The sequence below is a fragment of the Polistes fuscatus genome, unplaced genomic scaffold (assembly GCF_010416935.1).
Source record: "Polistes fuscatus isolate 324 unplaced genomic scaffold, CU_Pfus_HIC Scaffold2, whole genome shotgun sequence".
Taxonomy (NCBI): domain Eukaryota; kingdom Metazoa; phylum Arthropoda; class Insecta; order Hymenoptera; family Vespidae; genus Polistes; species Polistes fuscatus.
In genome coordinates, this window is record NW_025113096.1 from 15,032,752 (window position 1) to 15,051,012 (window position 18,261).

The 18,261-nt window shown below is 33.0% G+C and overlaps 1 protein-coding gene across 7 annotated transcripts in view; it reads left to right on the top strand.

Moving 5' to 3' along the window:
* The window catches only part of LOC122516770, a 173,876-nt gene that overhangs the window by 64,322 nt on the left and 91,293 nt on the right, over positions 1-18,261 (top strand). For all 7 annotated transcript variants that reach the window (XM_043634871.1, XM_043634870.1, XM_043634876.1 and 4 more), the window contains exon 3: positions 15,344-15,458. In XM_043634871.1, the coding sequence (XP_043490806.1) occupies positions 15,344-15,458 (115 nt within the window). The remainder of the gene's footprint in view (positions 1-15,343; positions 15,459-18,261) is intronic.

The following is an 18,261-nucleotide window of genomic DNA, read 5'->3' on the forward strand; positions in this document are numbered from 1 at the left end:
TTGTGATTTAAAACTGTTGCAGCGGGGACAGATATAGCTATAGTTTTTTATTTTTTTTTATTTTTACTCCCGAAAATCCATCAAAGATCGCACGACGAGAAGGTACTTTCATTAAAATTAATTACGACGTAGTCCGCCATTCGTCGAGCAGCAAGGGTAGGAGGAGGAGGTGGATGGAGGGAGGAGAGGGGAGAGGGGAGAATGTGCGAGGCGTGCACCAGAACGACCGGAGGATTGAAAAGTTTGCTTGGTAACAAATATTCCTCTCTCGTTCGTTACACGTTCGTTCGTTCGATCTCTTTTATTTGCCTCTTTTTTTTTAATCCCCTAATTTTTTTTTCTTTTTTCTTTCTTTTCCTTCTTCCGTTGCTACTCTCGATCCAAAAACACGCGGAACACGTTTAAATTTTAAATAGAATATAAAAAAGACGAATTTGGGAAGAAAAAATAAAAGAAAAGAAAGAGACAATAAATCGATGAAATTATTATTACTACGAATAAACAGTTTATTTTTTTGGAAAAATAATTTAAATAATTCATCGTTCGTTATGTTATATATTATCATTAATTCTTGAAAATGAAATACTAATATATATATAATATATATATAGTATATACACATACTATCTCTCTCTCTTTCTCTCTCTCTCTCTCTCTCTCTCTCTCCCCTCTCTCTCTCTCTCTCTCTCTCTCTCTCTCTCTCTCGTAGTATATATGATACTATTACTATATACAATATATATATATATATGTGTATATTTGGTATATATATATACGATCATATCGAAAAGTATTTTAACGTGTATGACAGTTATTTCGGGCATCACAAAACCGGCACGTTAAATAGTCGAGAAAGAACACTGTGTAGGACGAGTAATGAGAAAGATTTTAATGGCAGCTTAATTCCGAGCGTACGTGATGGCAGAGTGGTACGGCATTGAAAGATTGAACTAAAGCGAGCTACATTCCTCCTTTCTTTCTTTCTTTCTTTCATTTTTTTTCTTCTCTTTTTCTATCCGTCTATCTTCTTCTTTGCCCGTTTCTCTCTTTCTCACTCTTTCTTTCTCTTTTTGTTTTCATAAAAAATGAAGTAGCATATTAAATAGTAAAGTATGGGTATGGGGTTGAAAAAAGGAAAGAAAAAAGAAAAAGAAATTCTTTCTAATAGCATCGTTCCAACATTGTTGCTTTCATTGTTCGAAATGAACATTAATTGTAAATTTGTCGTCGATCGATATATATATATATAAAATGTATATAGATATATATATATATATATATAAAATCAAAAAAAAAAGAAATTTATTCTCTTTTATAATGCGGGTGATAATAATTCGCGTAATTTTACACGTACCACTACTACTACTACTACTACTACTACTACTACTACAAATTGATAACTTGTAAAATGTGTAAAATTTTACTCGTCATTACAATTTGAACAAACGCTTTTGTTCCATCTTTTAAAAAAACGATTTCGTTTCGTTCCACTGTATCATTATGCAGTGGAACGATTGCATAGCGATTTATCATAGCTTCTATATATATTTTATTTTCTTTATTTCTTTTGTGCAATCATATTTTTTTTTCTTCATCCTTTTCACACGTTCGGAATTCTCATGGTTTTATCACGAACATTTTGATGAGGTTTGAAGGTTTTCTCGAAAAAATAAAAAAACGTTTTTAATAACCGAGTTGCATCATCGTCGCGTAATATATTGCTCTTTCTCTCTTTTTTAAATATTTTTTGTCTTTTTTTCATTAGCAATATTTCGATCGACGTATTCTATTATTATTTTTTTTTTTGAATTAACTTTGTCGTTAACGAAAGGAACTATTTTTAATTAAACAGTAGATCGTTGTTGAACTAAATGATGATATCCCTTTTTTTTGCGAATATACGTTAAACGTTTTCATACTGCGTACAGTTTCTAACAGATGTCTGTTTTAGATGGTTTTTTTTTTTAAATCCCTATCCACCACTTTGTTTTCTATTATCCCCTTGTATATGCAAAGTAGAGAGACCGAAACGATCGTGGAATTAATAGTAGTACTCGGGATCTCGTTTACCTAACCGAGACGATTAAATATCACATAAGAACTCACTGGTTGCTCGTATAACTCGACTACATTTTTTGTAATCATGCTAGAAGATACGTCGGTCGCGTGTTTTTACGTAACTTCGTTCAACTCCAAAACAGTAAATTAGTATACGGGGGATGATTTTATCCTATCTCATTGTCGCCCGTATGTACTCGTGAGAGAAAGGTGTACGACTTGTTAGCATAAGTTCAATTAAAAATTATTAATAACAAAAATAAAGCTTCGTATGAAAGGATACGATGTTAATAAATGTATAGTAAACGTAAAAACATTGACGAGGAAAACACTTTTAAATAACATTTTTACGTTTGTTATGATGAAATGTTTGCATGCGTGCGTCTCTATATATCTGGGTGTGTGTAATATTTTTAATGAATAGTACTTTTAAATTAGTTAGTAAAAGATTGTAACGTTCTGGTTTTTTTTTTATTCATTTTGTTAAATCTTCGTAACAAAGTATTATATTATCGCATTTAATGTCTCTCTCGGGGAGATAATAAAATTTTATTATTATTTTCGTTTTAACTGTATCGTAAATAGCACGTTACTCGTACATTTGATATAAATGAAATTTTTCAATTATATATTTTAAGTTTTCAACGAATCGTTGTTTCTTCTGAACGTATGTGAAATTTTGTTCTTTTTCTTTTTTCACAATATCAATAAACCGTCGAACGATATTTCGACTAATTTGATACACATAATTTATTTGCTTATAGTTACGGAAAATCATTTTAAAAATCTGTTTAACTATTTATACGTATATAAAATTAATATGTATATAAGAGAAAATGATTATTGAACGAAGTGCGTTGAAATTTAAAAAAGAACTCTAGTAAAACAAATATTTTCTCCGAACTTTGTTTTAAAGAGGGGATGAACTTTTACGATTTTCTCGGAAAGAAAATAACAAATTTTGCGAAAAAGTGATCAGTAGGAAGAAGGCAATTGCGGTAGTAGTAGCAGAAGAGAAACAATCGAAACTTTCGAGCATCAAGATTTGTTTTTCTTTCGAAATACTTGAAAATAACAAAAAAAAATAAAAAATAAAAAAGAGAGTACGTTTTCGCATTCTTTCCAGTTGAAACACTACTTCTCTTTTCTACTTGGACTTTTTTCCTCTTTTTCGTCTTACGGTTTCGGTATTTCACGCGAACGAGTTTTGATGTTTCTCAAAGTAAAACGGTTTCGATATTTTTCGATAATATTATCGAGGAATAACAACGAAAATGTACAAACAAACAAATAAAAACAAAAGAAAAAAGAAGAAAAAAGAATTTTTCCTAAACATCTTTTTTTCTCTATCGATCCATTTAAAAATGAACGTTTAATCCTTTCCTTTCGGATCAACACTTTCCTTTCATTCTTTTTATTATTTCTATGAAAAAATCGAAAGTTCGGTACAAAGAGGAAAGGTCTCACAGGTTTTGACATTGTAAATAGTATCTAAACGCGATAAAGCTTTTGATCGACACCCGTTGTAATCAAATTTACAAACCCTCCCCCCGTCTTTCTGATTTTAAAAACTTCCTTTAAAGTTTTACTCTCAACGAGATCTAACATTTATCGGGAAATAGTGAAGCAACCTTTTACGAACATTAAAAATCGTTTTCTCTCTCTCTCTCTCTCTCTTTCTCTCTCAATACTCCTAAGGGTCACGTATTTTTCTCACAAACTTGTCGAAATAATATCGATGAGCTTCGAATGTCGTTCGAGATGAAGAAAAGTCTAAAGGGGGGTTGAGAAAAAAAATACTAGATCGTTTTGGCTGATTTATTATCCTGAGTCATTCTCAAGTCTTTCCAGTAACTCACGCTTGCGAAGAGAGAGAGAGAGAGAGAGAGGTGGAGAGGGTGTTTGGTTAGAGTGGGTGGAGGGTGAAAGAAAAAGAGAGAGAGAGAGAAAAAAATAAAGAAGAAATAAACGAGATATGAAAAGCGGGCAAATATCCGTGGCCGCAGGCTAGTTGGCATCCTTCGTGATTTACTCGCGTCGTTACAGAACTAAACGCTCGTTTTCCTCGCGTACTTTTTGTCTCCGAGTCCTCCTGGAATTGTTCTATGTCATCTCTATCTATATATATAATATTTATGTATAAAAGATTATATATATGTATATGTTTTTCCCTCTCTTTTATAGATACGTATAGTACATGCGTATATTTATAACTTATATGTATATGTATATGTTACCGTAAAAGATTGAAATTGAAGAATGTCAAGATTCTTCACATCGCTTGGTGTATGATCGAAATATTAATATATAAGAATATATTCAAATATTCGGTCTTTCACTGACGTATTTGGTATGCGTTGACATTCACCATGTGAATCTTAACATATATATAGACAAAATATATAGAATCTTACATATATATATTCTAAATCTTATATATAGAACCTTAATACAGGATCTTAATATATATAGGAAGATAATAAAATATCATATAAACAATGGTTATCGTATATCTAAAGTGTAATTATTTTTTTTTTAATTAAACGCGATCGAGTCGTTTATTTCATTTGAAACATTTTACAATACAATTTTCTATTATAGAAAATTGTTGTGTTTAAATAAATAATAATATCTAGGATAGAATAGTTTAGTACTTTACAATGATCAACTTCGTGACTTCGTTGGAGGTAGGAGAAAAGAAGGGGTTAATGGTAGAGGAAGAGGAAGGGGTGGGACGAAGAAGGGTAAGGAAAAAGGGAGATACTCTCTTCCCTATTCACCAAGGATAAAATCTCTTTGTATTTCTTTTTTTCGATTCGTTTCATCCTGTTTATTTTTTTTCTCTTTTTCTTTCCCTTTTGTCTCTCTCGGCCTCTTTGCTATCTTCGAAACGACGAGAGTAAGCGATGCTAGTTTCACAATTCGTTTTTTTTTTTAAACAATTGAATTTCGTAAACAACATTATTTACAGTACTTTGCTTTTACAATCATTCTTTTATTTAAAAAAAAAGAAATAAAAGGAAAAGTAAGTAAGTAAGTAAGTAGTAAGATCATCGATCAGATACGGACAATTAAACGTTAAAGTTTCTCAATTTCTTCCTTCTATTTTTGTTTTCTTCAAAAAGAAAAAGAAAAAGAAAACAACGAAAAAGGATTTCTATAATCTTGAAACGTATTCTCACGAATTAAATTAAGTTATATTGTATTATAAATGAATTACGTTAGAATAATTGATCATCATTCTTCGTATTAGTATTATCGATATTTTATTTTTTATTTTCTTTTTTATTATATATTAAATTACAATATTAGCAATGATCTTTTTGAAGGTAAAATAAATTCTTATCGAATAAAGATGATCCCGGTTCGTTTCGTTTAAAAACATAACCCATGAGGATTAGGAAATTTAAAGATGAAGCAATACTTTTACTCGCCAGAACCAAAAGGGGTAGTTATTGATAATGTTCTTATTCTCGAGAAAAGTATTTTTGAAAAGTTAGAGAGAGAAGTTTAACTAACCCGACGGGGTTTTCTAAACGAGGATGGGACGAACTTGCGATTTCGTCCTATACGCTGTCCATTTCTTCGTTGAAAGAGTTTTTCAGTTGGTTCTTTTTACCGAACCACATCTCCCGATAACCTAACCTCTTTTTCCATCTGAGGAAAACGGTACCCACCCGTCCTACAGTCTCTTGGAAAAAGCCACGGAATCCTATAAAGTTTGAAAGGAAGAGACTGAAAGAGAGAGAGAGAGGGAGAGAGAGGGAGAGTATGCTTGGTAGGGACCAAAAGCTCTTAGCATGTCGGCATTGGTTAAGATCCGCCCCCCTCCTCGAAACATGGCCAGCGAACGGTTAATGGAGAACGACAATTTAATGAGAGCCTTCCTGCAATCACCCGAAACCCAATTATTTGTTTCGATACTCACTCAGCCACCACTTACTCAAGATAGTTATTTAGTTTTTACTTGTATTTTCCCCAAGAGAATTATACCATTTAAAATAATGATAAGAAAAAATAAGGTTAAAGAATTAACAATAAAATGTATAACGTGAAAATTGTATTTGACACTTATTGATCATACGTGATTACGATTGGAATTATCATACAATGTGATTGTTCATTTTTGTTTCTAATTATTAGTAATAATTATAATGTAAGATATAGATTCGTGATTCACGTGTTATTTGTCTCTTTTATGAACGAATTAATATTAATTATTATTATTATTAACACTAGATTTATATGGACTGAGCCTATTTGACTCATTACAAATTTGATTACTATATATATGTAAAGCTTAAATATTATTTTTTAAAAACATATGTTGATTTTTAGTTACGTAATGAAATATACGTAAATATTAAATTCAAACAATGTTTAGAAGTCTTTAAAAAATAATTAATAAAACATCCGTAAATCTATTGTTAACAATATCATAATAATTAAAAGTTTATGAGTAGTTTTTTCTTTTTTCTTGTTTTCAATGGAACCAGCAGCACTCAACGTATTTTCGTCTATAGATCAGAAGGTCTCGGAATTGATCTACTATTATCATTTCGATGGAACATCTCGAGGTTGGTTTGAAGTTGGCGTCTAGGATCCATTAAGGAAATTCGATTGGTCGGAAAGACGAGAAGAGAGACAGAGATATAGATAGATAGAAATAGAGAGTGTGTGCGTGCGTATAAAAGAGAGAGAGAGAGAGAATCGAGATACTCGGATATTCAACGAACGCTTTGAAGCATCTACGAATGGTAAGAAGAAGAAGAAGGGAAGGGGTAGAAAGAAGCCACACGGAATTATTATTTTCTACCTTTAACGCGTAACTCCTAAGGGGGTTTGGGTTGGTTTGAAGGCACTGTCGAAGAAAGAACGTGGGCATTAAGAAGTCTGTCGAAGAAGAAGAAGAAGAGAGAGAGAGAATGTGCTAAAGGGTAGACAAAGATAACGAAGAAGGTGGTACAAAAATAAGAAGAAGAAGAAGAAAAAGAAAAAGAATGAAGGAAGATGGGTGGATGCCTGGGATACGATAATGGCGGTTATGGTTGCACGTCTCTTGGATCCCTCTTTTTGAAGGCACGCCACGGGTTCACCGTGAAGACGAGAAGGCACGAAGCGCGAAAACGCCCGATGAATACTTAACGTCGCTTCTGACGACGAGAAGGGGTGGGGTTGTGCTTTGGGGGACGGGGATAGGAGGGAACAGGGTGGTGGTAGACGATGGGGTTTGGGAAAATGAAGAGGGGAGAATTCGTTGTCGACGACGATGCGTTCTTGATGACATAAATTGTCTCTTTATCATTCGACGTTCGACGTCACAAAAGATGGTTACTGGTCTTGCGAATAAATGAGAAAGAGAGAGAGTATGTGTGTCTATGTATGTATATATATATTATGTGTGTGTGTGTGTGTGTGTGTTAGAGGATTGAGAGAAGATTGAGAAAGTATAAGTTTTCTCTTCCTAAGAGTTTACTTTACTCATCTCGCACACATTGTTACTTCGACGTAACTTACTATTATCGTCCCTAGCATCCTAGACGGAAGTAAATTTTCTCTCTATACGAATTTACTAGAACGACTAGAATGAGAACGACCCATGAATAGGAAAGAATATATCTGTCTATATCCTGTATTTATTGTATGTCTATCCCTCAATATTATCTTTAATTAGAAAACGAATTTCCATTGGACGAAAGTGATACGAAAAAAATTGTTCTCTTCACGTTGTTTGATTGGGAAATAAATATATCGGGGTCAGGGAAGGTGGGGTTGAGGGAAAAAAGGTTAATATATTATTGGGTGAGCCAAAAGTTCGTGCATTTAAAATTAATATTTTTCTAAAGTAAATTTTACAATAACAATCCATTGTCCAATTTATAACACAATTTATAATACAATAAATGCACTTTTGTGCACTTATTTGTGCACAAATAATTTTTGTGTTTCACCCTAATACTTTTTCTATTTAATTAATAATTAACATATCATTAATTTTTACTTATACACTTATGAACGATACAAAAAAATGTACTATCTTTAGAGAAAATCGTAAACGATTTTGAGATGATCTTTTCCTTGAAAATACGCGCTATTCTAAGAGAAGTAGGATTCGATGCGGTTATGGTGGCGGTGGTGATGATTTTCGTGGTCGGTGGAGTGAAAATGTTTTGTGGAGAAAGGGGAAAGGTAGGTAGGTAGATAGGAAGAAGAGTAGAGATCGAGGTTTGAAGCTTAAAGGAAAATGGGATGAGTGCTGATTAAGACGCCAGGAGAACACAACAAACCGCCATGAGACCGCGATGGCTGACGCCCCATGTTCTCTAATGGCACCACTCAAGATGCAATGCTGGTGCATGAATATTATATAACATCCCCGCAGAACCGGCATCTCTGCCAGATACTACTCGCGTCTTTAGTGCAGTTACCTTAGGGCCACGAATATCATCGTAGCCATCCGCGGATGATGTTCTATGGTGTATAGACACTCACCGATCTCGATTGACGTAAACCTTTCTTGGGAATGTCCTTTCTACTACCCCCTTCTGGTCATATTCAACGAGTTATGGTCCCATTGCATCGATGTTCTTAGGTCGTTCCTTCCTTCATTCGTTCGTGTTCTTGTTATCTCATCCTATTATCTCGTTTCTTTTTTTTTTTTTTCAAATAAAATTAACTCGGTAAGTTTAGTTTCTTTTTTGCGAATCACAAAAATACGCAATATTCTTGTTTTTAAATCTCAAAATATGTTTTTAATTGAATTATCTCGAAGATCGGATGATTCTCTTTTTTTTTCTTTTCTCTCTCAAGATGAAAATGCATTCATGTTAATATTTGTATAAGTTATTTTCGGGTGGTGTTTTATCTAGATAGCAAGGCGATGTTAGGGTTGTACCAGAGACTCGGTTGGAGGACAGCAAGTGGAGTTGCCAAGTGTTCGCGGATGATGAATGTATGTATTTGATATTACCGTCTAGACGCAAAAGAGAAAAGAAAAAATAAAAATAAAATATATATATATATCTAATACATAGACAGTTGTATACACATAGCTATAAATATAAAACATATAAATATACACACACACATACACGGCGAATGCCACTTAGGTAGAAGCTATGATTATTTCAAGGTGCACTCACAAAAATTGGTTGCCCATCCTCTTCGAACCTTCACGAAAGACCATCATGGCAGTTTCTTTCAGCGATATCCAAACGTCGTTCCCTTTCCCTTTTCCTTACAATTCTCTTTTGCGAAAGCGTCTTTCTGGGAAAAATCAAGTTAGCAACGGTACTCCACTCTTTGGCCGACATGCTCGTTGGCTTGCACTCGACTTCACCCCCCACTCCCCCTTTCCTCCCTCATACAGGACTTGTTCCCTTGCAATATTACTTCGTGAGTTAAACGGAATAAACGCGGCGCACTCAAAGTGCGCAAATTTACCGCAGCCTTTGGGTAAAAGAAAATACCATGATTGCTAAATCTTATCCTTCTTCTTCTTCTTCTTTTTCTATTATTATTTTTTTTTTATTTTCTTTTCTTTCTCTTAAACATCGTTACCGTTCTTCGTTTAATCTAATATTACTTTAATTCTTTTTCTATTTTTTTTTATTTTTATTTTTTTTGCGTACTTCGTATTTCTCCAACGTCTTATTAAAAATAATTAAATTCTCTTTTTATTTTAATTATTTTTCCTCCCTCCCTCTCCATAGAATTTCGTCGATACAATTCATCATCTTAACGATTTATTCTATCTTTATTAATGAGACGAGACGAATAAATCGATGAACACTTTTTTAACTAATTGATTTTTAAAACGAGTAAAACATTAGGAAACGTATATATGCATTCGTTATATGTATATGTCTCCTTTGTGTAGTATATAGATACATAGATATACTATAACTATATATATATATATATATATATATATATATGTATATATATGTATATATATATAGTTCCCGTTTACGAGACGATTTCTCGAGCTTCATGACCCAACCCGTTTTCATACCATTCAAAGAGAAACTGCAGTAGCGTAGAAATAAACGAGAATATGTTACATAGTACTCGACGAACTGGCGTTTATGCGTGTCTTTTCCTTTCTTTTTTTTTCTTTTCTTTTTTTACTCTTTGCTTTTTCTTCTCCTCCTCTCCTTCCTTCTTCCTTCCTTCTCTTTACTTTCTCACACTATTTGCGTATTCTTTTTTGGTACTATTCGCGAATCGTGTTACTACGAAACGTGTAATTCAAAAGAACGACTCTTTCGAGGCTAGCTATCGCCCTAATTATTTAACGAGCACCTTCGTTACGCAGTTCAAATGCTTACTAGTTAGTATAGGTAGTCTCCGTGACATCGTCGTCGTCGAATAAATCGAAGTTCTTTGAAAAAGCCCTTCGTAAAGCTATTATCGTCGATCGTTTTCTAGGGCAAACTCTTGTTGATTGATTGATTTATTTCACCAAGGAATCAGAAAAATTGATAATTAAATATTATTAGATACAACACAACTGGTCATGATTATTTTTATTATTTTATAGAAATTTCAAACAAAATGCACAACTAAGATTATTTTTCTTATTTTTGTGTGGTAACCCTCTTTTTTCTTTTTTCTTATACGTGTTTATTTAACTTCTACATGATTCATTTAACACGTTGTAGTTATACTTATATGATTGTTTTTATTTGTATCGCCGATATGGTCAACACATCCAAATATTAATCATGTTCATCGTTGTTTTATTTTTTAATAATCTAATATCGGAAATTAGTTTTTTCATAGCTGCAATGACGTTGATCATTCGAATGAAATGAATCGAACGAATACGTTTGTACTATTAGTGGTACAAGCTGTTCGATGTGATAAACATGCATGCACCACCAGTAGTATAAGCCACCGGATGGGACAGTCATGTATGTACCACTACTGCTGGTGCATCCCGAAATGAACGTGTAAAATCTAGGAAATCGACAAACATTCAACAATGATCTCGTTAAGATCACTAATTCTATGTAATGTTCTTACCCAAATGCAGTTCTCTATATTTTTGAAATTAGTATCTTACACAAGCGTTGTTATACTTTATTGCAATTCAATAGTTTCTCTATTCTAAATTGAGATTATAAATTACACAAACCTGGAATATATCAAAAGAATTAAAACGTATGTCGATAGAAATTCGATGAAAGAAATAATCTAAAGAGAAACAAAATTTGTGTGTATATTTAACATTGAATAATCTTTATTTGAGATTGACAGAAAATTTTCGGAATATACATTATATACACACATATATAATATATATTTTTTATATTCCATTAATAATTTTAATCTATTGCACAGAACGAATTGGTGATTCGTTAATACCATCGATCATCATTTTACGGAGAAAAATTTGTTCGCGTTTCGTTATATGTGAGCTCGTGGGGTTACGAGTTGAATCGTTTCATCTTGTGCCAGCAATTTCGCACACCGTACCGAATAACGGAATTACTACACATGAACGTATATATGTATGTATGTATGGTCGTACTCGTGAAGATAGAACGTCGATCGAGAGTGAAAGATAGAGATAGATAGATAGATAGTGAGAGAGAGAGAGAGAGATAGAGAGAGAGAGAAAGATAGAGAATGTGAGAATGCGAGAGGAAGTTGAAGTGGTTTAGTTTCGCTATGCTGTGAATTCGCGAGAAGTGCAATAGTCACGCTTATAAGTTCAGCCACGCGTTCTAGCACACTACTGGCAGTTTTAGTCTTTACAAATTAATTCGTACCGATCTCTCTCTCTCTCTCTCTCTCTCTCTCTCTTTCACTCTCTCATGTATGCCGTAAAGTACTAATTGGTATTGTTAAAATTCACATTTACCATCAAAGCAATGTTATAAACGTCTGTCTTATTCGATTAACGAATAGTTAACATTTTCTCATTGAAAATTGGAATAATGTTTAATCTTCAAAGGATTATATATCAGGGAATATATTACATTCAAATTTTTTCACTTCGTTTATTGCATATGTTTGTTTTTTTTGTAATATCAAATGGGCCGTTTATATTAGCGATGGCTTAAAATCAATGATTAAATGAAAAAAAAAGATCGTCAAAAAGTAAGGTGTATTTTAAACATTAGTCTCACGCAATTGTTTTTTTTGTTAATAGATTTATACGATTTTATGGATAAAAGATATAATATAAGATTTTTAAATATCGAAACGAAATGCCAATTTTGTGCCAATTTTGTGCCAATTTTGTACCAATCTCCATACAAATGAGTAGAGTTTGATATAAAAGAAAATAATTGTTCTATATTATTCTAAAATTCCTTTGTCGGGTTCCCTTCTGTTCTATTATTAATACGTAAACGATTAGGTTTTTACTGTACCGTATCTGTTGAGTAATTCCCTTTTTTTTTTTAAAGAAGATAAAACAAATAATTAAACTAAAAATTTGTAGAAAAAGAAGAGTAGAAAATAATAATCGTACAGAATTCGAGTAGGAAAATACTTTGATGCGAATTTGTGCACAATGTTTATTTGAAATATTCTCAAGCATTTATTTTCGTCTCATTAACTTCGGCTCAACTGAACGTAATATCCTTGAAAAGAAGAAAGAAAAAGAGAAAAAGAATAAAAAGGAAAAAAAGGATAGAAAGGAAGTTCGTAGCAAAAAGAGAAAATAAAGAGCGTTGGAAAGAGAAGAAAAATGAAGAAGAGAGATGATAATCTTTATTATCAGCGAGTAAAGGAGAAAATGAGAGACAGATATATTATAAAATCAATGAGATTCTCCTATCATCTTTTAAATAGGGTTCCTATTAGTGAATTTCTAAATTAATTATTCTCGACGAAATAATTAAATAATACATATACGATTTTGATTATTTCTACACGAGTAAACGAAGTAACATAAGTTTATACCACAATTGTATACTTTCATTTATATTTTTTTAGTTGACGATTAGGTTATATTTTATATTATATTTATTTATTTATTATATTTATTTAGTTGACGATTAAAAAAAAAACAAAAGAAGTCGAAATCTCTAGTTATAATTTTTCCATTAAAAGTATAGCCAAAAATACGAACAAATATTTTGCGATATTCGTTTCTAAGAATAAGATAAAAAAATCATGTAACATTTTCTTTTCATTTCTTTTCTTTTTCCCTCTTTCATATGTGCGCAAACTCAAAATCTCTCTTTCTATAGTGGGTTTAAGATTTTTCGATGTCGTACGGATCATAGAATCATAGTGATGGGCATCATCATATTCTTTTCCCCCCGAACGAGAAAATCTTTACCTCCGTTTCTTTCTTATTTCTGCTTATGTACAATCACGAATGGGATATCTACTTTCTGTTCTTTCTGTACTCTTACCCCTCGTATTGTAGATCTTGTTTATTTCTTCTACTTTCTTTTTCTTTCTTTTTCTTTCTTTTTCTTATTCAGTCCAACCTTTTCCATCCCTTTTTCTTTACCATTTCACGAACCTCTTCCTCTTTCCCTTCTATTCTTATTCTTTCCCTTTTTTTTTCTCTCCCTCGTTCGTCTGGATGTGTACTTAATAACAATAATCCCCTAATAACAATCGAGAAGTTATACTACCCTTGGGACGACCAACCACCCTCTTCTTCTTCTTTCTCTCTCTTTCTCTGTTATCCACACCCCTGTAACCCCTTCCTTCCTTCCTTCTTTCCTTCCTTCTAGTACCCATCCTTCCGTGCTGAGCATAATGCTTGAAAACCTACTCTCTCTCTCTCTCTCTTCGTTTCTTTCTCTTTCTCTTTCTCTCTTTATTTCCTTTTCGTTGCTACTATTCCCCCATTGTTGCCTCGAAGGATTTACCTTTTACCTCGGCATGCGCTGAAGAGGTAGGTGGAACACGGAAGTGTGCTCGGATTTCATAAGTCGACGTGAAGATTATTTTACCATCCATGGCGAAATGCGAATTTGCATTTTCCACGATTCTTCCTTGCTATTGACTTTTGACGAGAAATAGAGATAGAGAATTATTTCAATCGAAAATCTTTACGAGAAAAGTAATAGAAATTATTCGAAAGAAATTTCACTCTCGTTACTTCAAACGTTATTTGTTTTCTCCTTTTTTTATGGGCGGGGGAGTGGGGAGGAGAGCTTAGTAGAAAAGGGAAAGATTTCTTTTCATTTTTAAATATTTCAAGCATCTCGTAATAATATTTTCCTTGTGTCGTTATTGTGCAGGAACAAAAAGGTGGGAGAGAGAAACAAAATATAAAAGACAAAAAGAGAAATTTATTTATAATAAAAGAAAGATACGTCGTCTCTCTCTCGTCGTTGTCGTCGTCGTAGGTATCTATAACCCGTCACAGGGTATAAATATTTTGTTCGTAATTGAATTATTAAAAGTACTCGACGAAAAGAGCGGAACGTCGAGGGGATGATTTTACAAAAAAAAAGAAAAAAAAAACACATAGAAACATTTTCAAAAACGAATCTCGAAAATCGAAAAGCGTTCGAATCTTCTCTCCCGTATCTTTGGGGTATAATAAATTTACGCTGGATACACCACGCACGGGGTGGGAGGGAGAAGGGGGATTCCGTTGCCGATACGTAATATTCATATTTATTTATGGAAAATGGGAATTGAGAGGGGATAGATAGAGAGAAAGAGAAAGAGGTAGGAACAGAAGAGAACTCTGCCGGCAGCTATTGATTTTTCAACGTTAACGCGTACGCCACATTTTATATCTCTCTTTTCATATATATATATCTATCGTCCTATTTGGGGTTGCTCAATATAAGCCACCATTGTTAACGAATATAAATAAAAAAGAAAAAAAGAAAAAATAAAAGAAAAAAAAAGTAAAGTCGATTACTAATAATCCAATATCGATATGATCGTTTAATACTTATACCCACGAAAAACGAATTCTGTTGGATTTTTTTCCTATGGATATATATGTGCTTTGATATAATTGTTGAATGTAAGAGAAAGTTATTCTAAATAAGGAAAATAATTTCAAATTTATGGTAAACGATAGGATAGTAAAATGGTCGAACGTTCTGTGGAAATTTAAACGGTGGTTGGTGGTGGGGGGTACGGAGTGGTGGTGGTGGATAAAACTTTTAAAAGAGAATATTATTTTTCTTTACTTTGAAGTTACGTCAAATTTTTGATACCTTTTTTTCCTTTTTTTTCTTTTCTTCTTTCATAGTTATATATATTTTCAAAGTTCTTATATAATGTATATTGAATCAAGAGACGAAGTTCGTATACGTGGATGTTAATTTGTGTGATCTCTTTGCAGCATATCCAACGTCAGGCTGTAGTTACGTAAGATACAGTAGTTTGGAGGACGTGAGACCGCAAGAACTTGGATTTGGTCAGTTAGAATTCACTCCGACTGTCATTTCGAAGATAAGGTAAGATGTGTGTGTGTGTGTGGTGTGTGTGTGTGGTCATTAATCTTTCTTCTTCTTTTTTTTTTCCACCAAGTGAATATCGAAAAAATGCACGATTGGGATTAACACTAGATTTACGAATAATTTGTTAATTACTTTTTTAATGACTAACAAACATTGTTTGAACAATGGGTTCAGGAGAGGAATTAATATTTACGTATATTTTATTACGACACTAAAAACTAACGTATGTTTTTAAAAAATAATATTTAAGCTTTATATATATAGATATATAGTAATAAAATTTGTAATGAGTCAAATTGGCTTAGTCCGTAAATCTATTGTTAAATGTACATATTATTATTAATACGAATTAAATTAAAATAATAAATAATAACGAATATCAACGATAGAAAAAATTCCCCGACGAGTTAATCGCAAAGAAGGAATGAAGGAACGAACGAACGAAGAAAAACGAAAGAAAGAAAGAAAAGAGAAATGTCGAGAAGAATCGTTGAAAAGAGATATTTCTTTTTAAAAAAATCAACCTGTGTATACCTAGCAAGCGTTTGTGATTACTTTTGATAATTGCCTTTTTGTATTATGTCCTAAAGCTTTTCCCTTTCCACTTTACGCTCTACTACTTACTTATCTTTCTCTTTTACCATTTACTTTTCTCTCGCAGAGGAGAGGAGAGTCGTCGTCGTCGTAGTCATAGTCGCAGATAAACGTGGATAGTTCATAAGCTCGTAATCCTGAAACAAAACGTTGGCTAAGAAACAAAAGGATTTCTCTTTCTCCCTACCACTCATTATTACTCTTTTATTATTATCCTCTTCCATTTCATCCCTTTTCTCGTCCTTCGCCTCCTAGAACGTTGTGTCAACGAGAATATCTTAAAAGATTTCAAAACTTTTACAGAAAATTCATGACATTCTCACTCAAATTCTCTCCCCCGCCCCCTATCCCCTATCCAGCCTTTCTCCTTTCTTTAAAATAATTTCGTATACTTACGAAAATTAAACGATTAAATAAAGAAAAAGAAAAATCCCCCCAAAAAATAGTAAGTAGACACCAATGTCGTTAATTCAGGATAATTAATTAAAGTCTAACGTTTTTAACAAATGAATCGAATGAAAGAGAAAAAGGGCGAAATACCTGTAATGGGTGTAACACGTCTTAGAAACGTTATTACATCGCGTAACAAACTCGATTAACTAAAACCCCTTGGTTATAAACTCTTGTATACGGTGGCACAAGCAATCCTACGCGATGAGATACACACCTTGTATAATCTGATCTTTACTACGAGAAGATAGGAACGAAGCTCTATCTTTAAGGAGACCAGCCCTTTCCTTTCTGTTGGACTTTCATGATCTCTATTCCGAGTCATAATCCATTTCTCCTAGCAAGTACATTTTTTGATACCAGTTACTATATCTTCCCCTATTTTCTCATTCATATATACCTATATATATATATATGGGTATAAATTTTCTATTTATCTCTTTCTCTCTTTCATTCATTCTTTCTTCTCTTATTCTTTTTCGTGTAAGGAAGTGGCGTAGAGCGGTGAGTCTTTATCTTTTCAGCAGAGGTTCATTCTTACCCTAAAATGTTGAATGAGACGGAGAAATAAGATGAAATGTATATATATATATAATATATAAAGGAGAAAAAAGAAAACTAGAAAGAGAAAAAAAAAAGAAATCACGATGGTAGCCGAGTGGTGGTGGTGATGGTTGGTAGTAAAATAATAGAGGTAGAGAGAAAAGTAAAAAAAGAGAAAGGAAAAAATAAAAAGAATATGAAAAGGGGTAGGTGAAAGAAGAATGAAATCAGAAGAAGAAGGAGAAGAAGAAGAAGGCTCCGGTGGTAGGTACGAATTTTCAAGAGTCTCCATTCTTCAAGTCTTCGGTCATGAAAACGCATTGCACTGTAGACCACCATCAGCAACCAAGAAGAAAAAGAAGAAGAAGACCACCACCACCACTCACACCCACCCACCCTGTAGTATATTCGGTCGGTTTTAGAAAGAAAAAGAAAGAACGAGGAATAGAAAGGGGAAACCCAGGGGGAGGGAAAGATCGGTATTAAGGGATGAAGGGATTTCGTTTCGACGTATTTTGCCTGTAATCCAAACTGCCTCCCCGTTTCCCCACTCTCCTCCACCTCCTCCTCCTTCTCCTATGGTCTTCCCGGTTTCTTCCAGATAACTATAACGTACCTACCCCTCTTCTTTTATTCCTTCTTTCTTTCTCTCACTCTTTCTTTCTTTCTTTGGGTTTTCTAAGGTCGAAAGAAAGTCAGGCAGCAAGGAAGTTTTCTCTAGCAAGGTTATATACTCTTATACTTTTCCCTTTTGCGGTGATTTCGGTTGAGGATCAAGGACGATTTTCGGGCACAAAGATTGGAAATCGTACTATCCATTATTCTTTACTTCCTTCTTCTTCTTTTTCTTATTCTTTTTATTCTTATTTTACTACTATTACTTTTTTCCTACTTATTTTCTCCTGGTTTCTTTCTGTAGCTATTGTGTCATTGTAGAATTTTTTTAACATCAGATAGAAAAATATAACGAGTTTTCTGCACTTTATGACCGTTTTGCAAATCGTTTTAGGTTTTCTAGTAAATCTGAATAATGTATTCTATAAATGTGACTGAATAGATACTACCAAGTGGATATTATTTTATATAAGAAATATTCTGGTATATATCTACTTTTGTTTTTTTTTTTTTGTTAGATTAGAGATATATATTATATAAAAGTAAAACGGGGGGGGAGGACACAAAATAACGTTATTTTATCGTAAGAAACATTTTT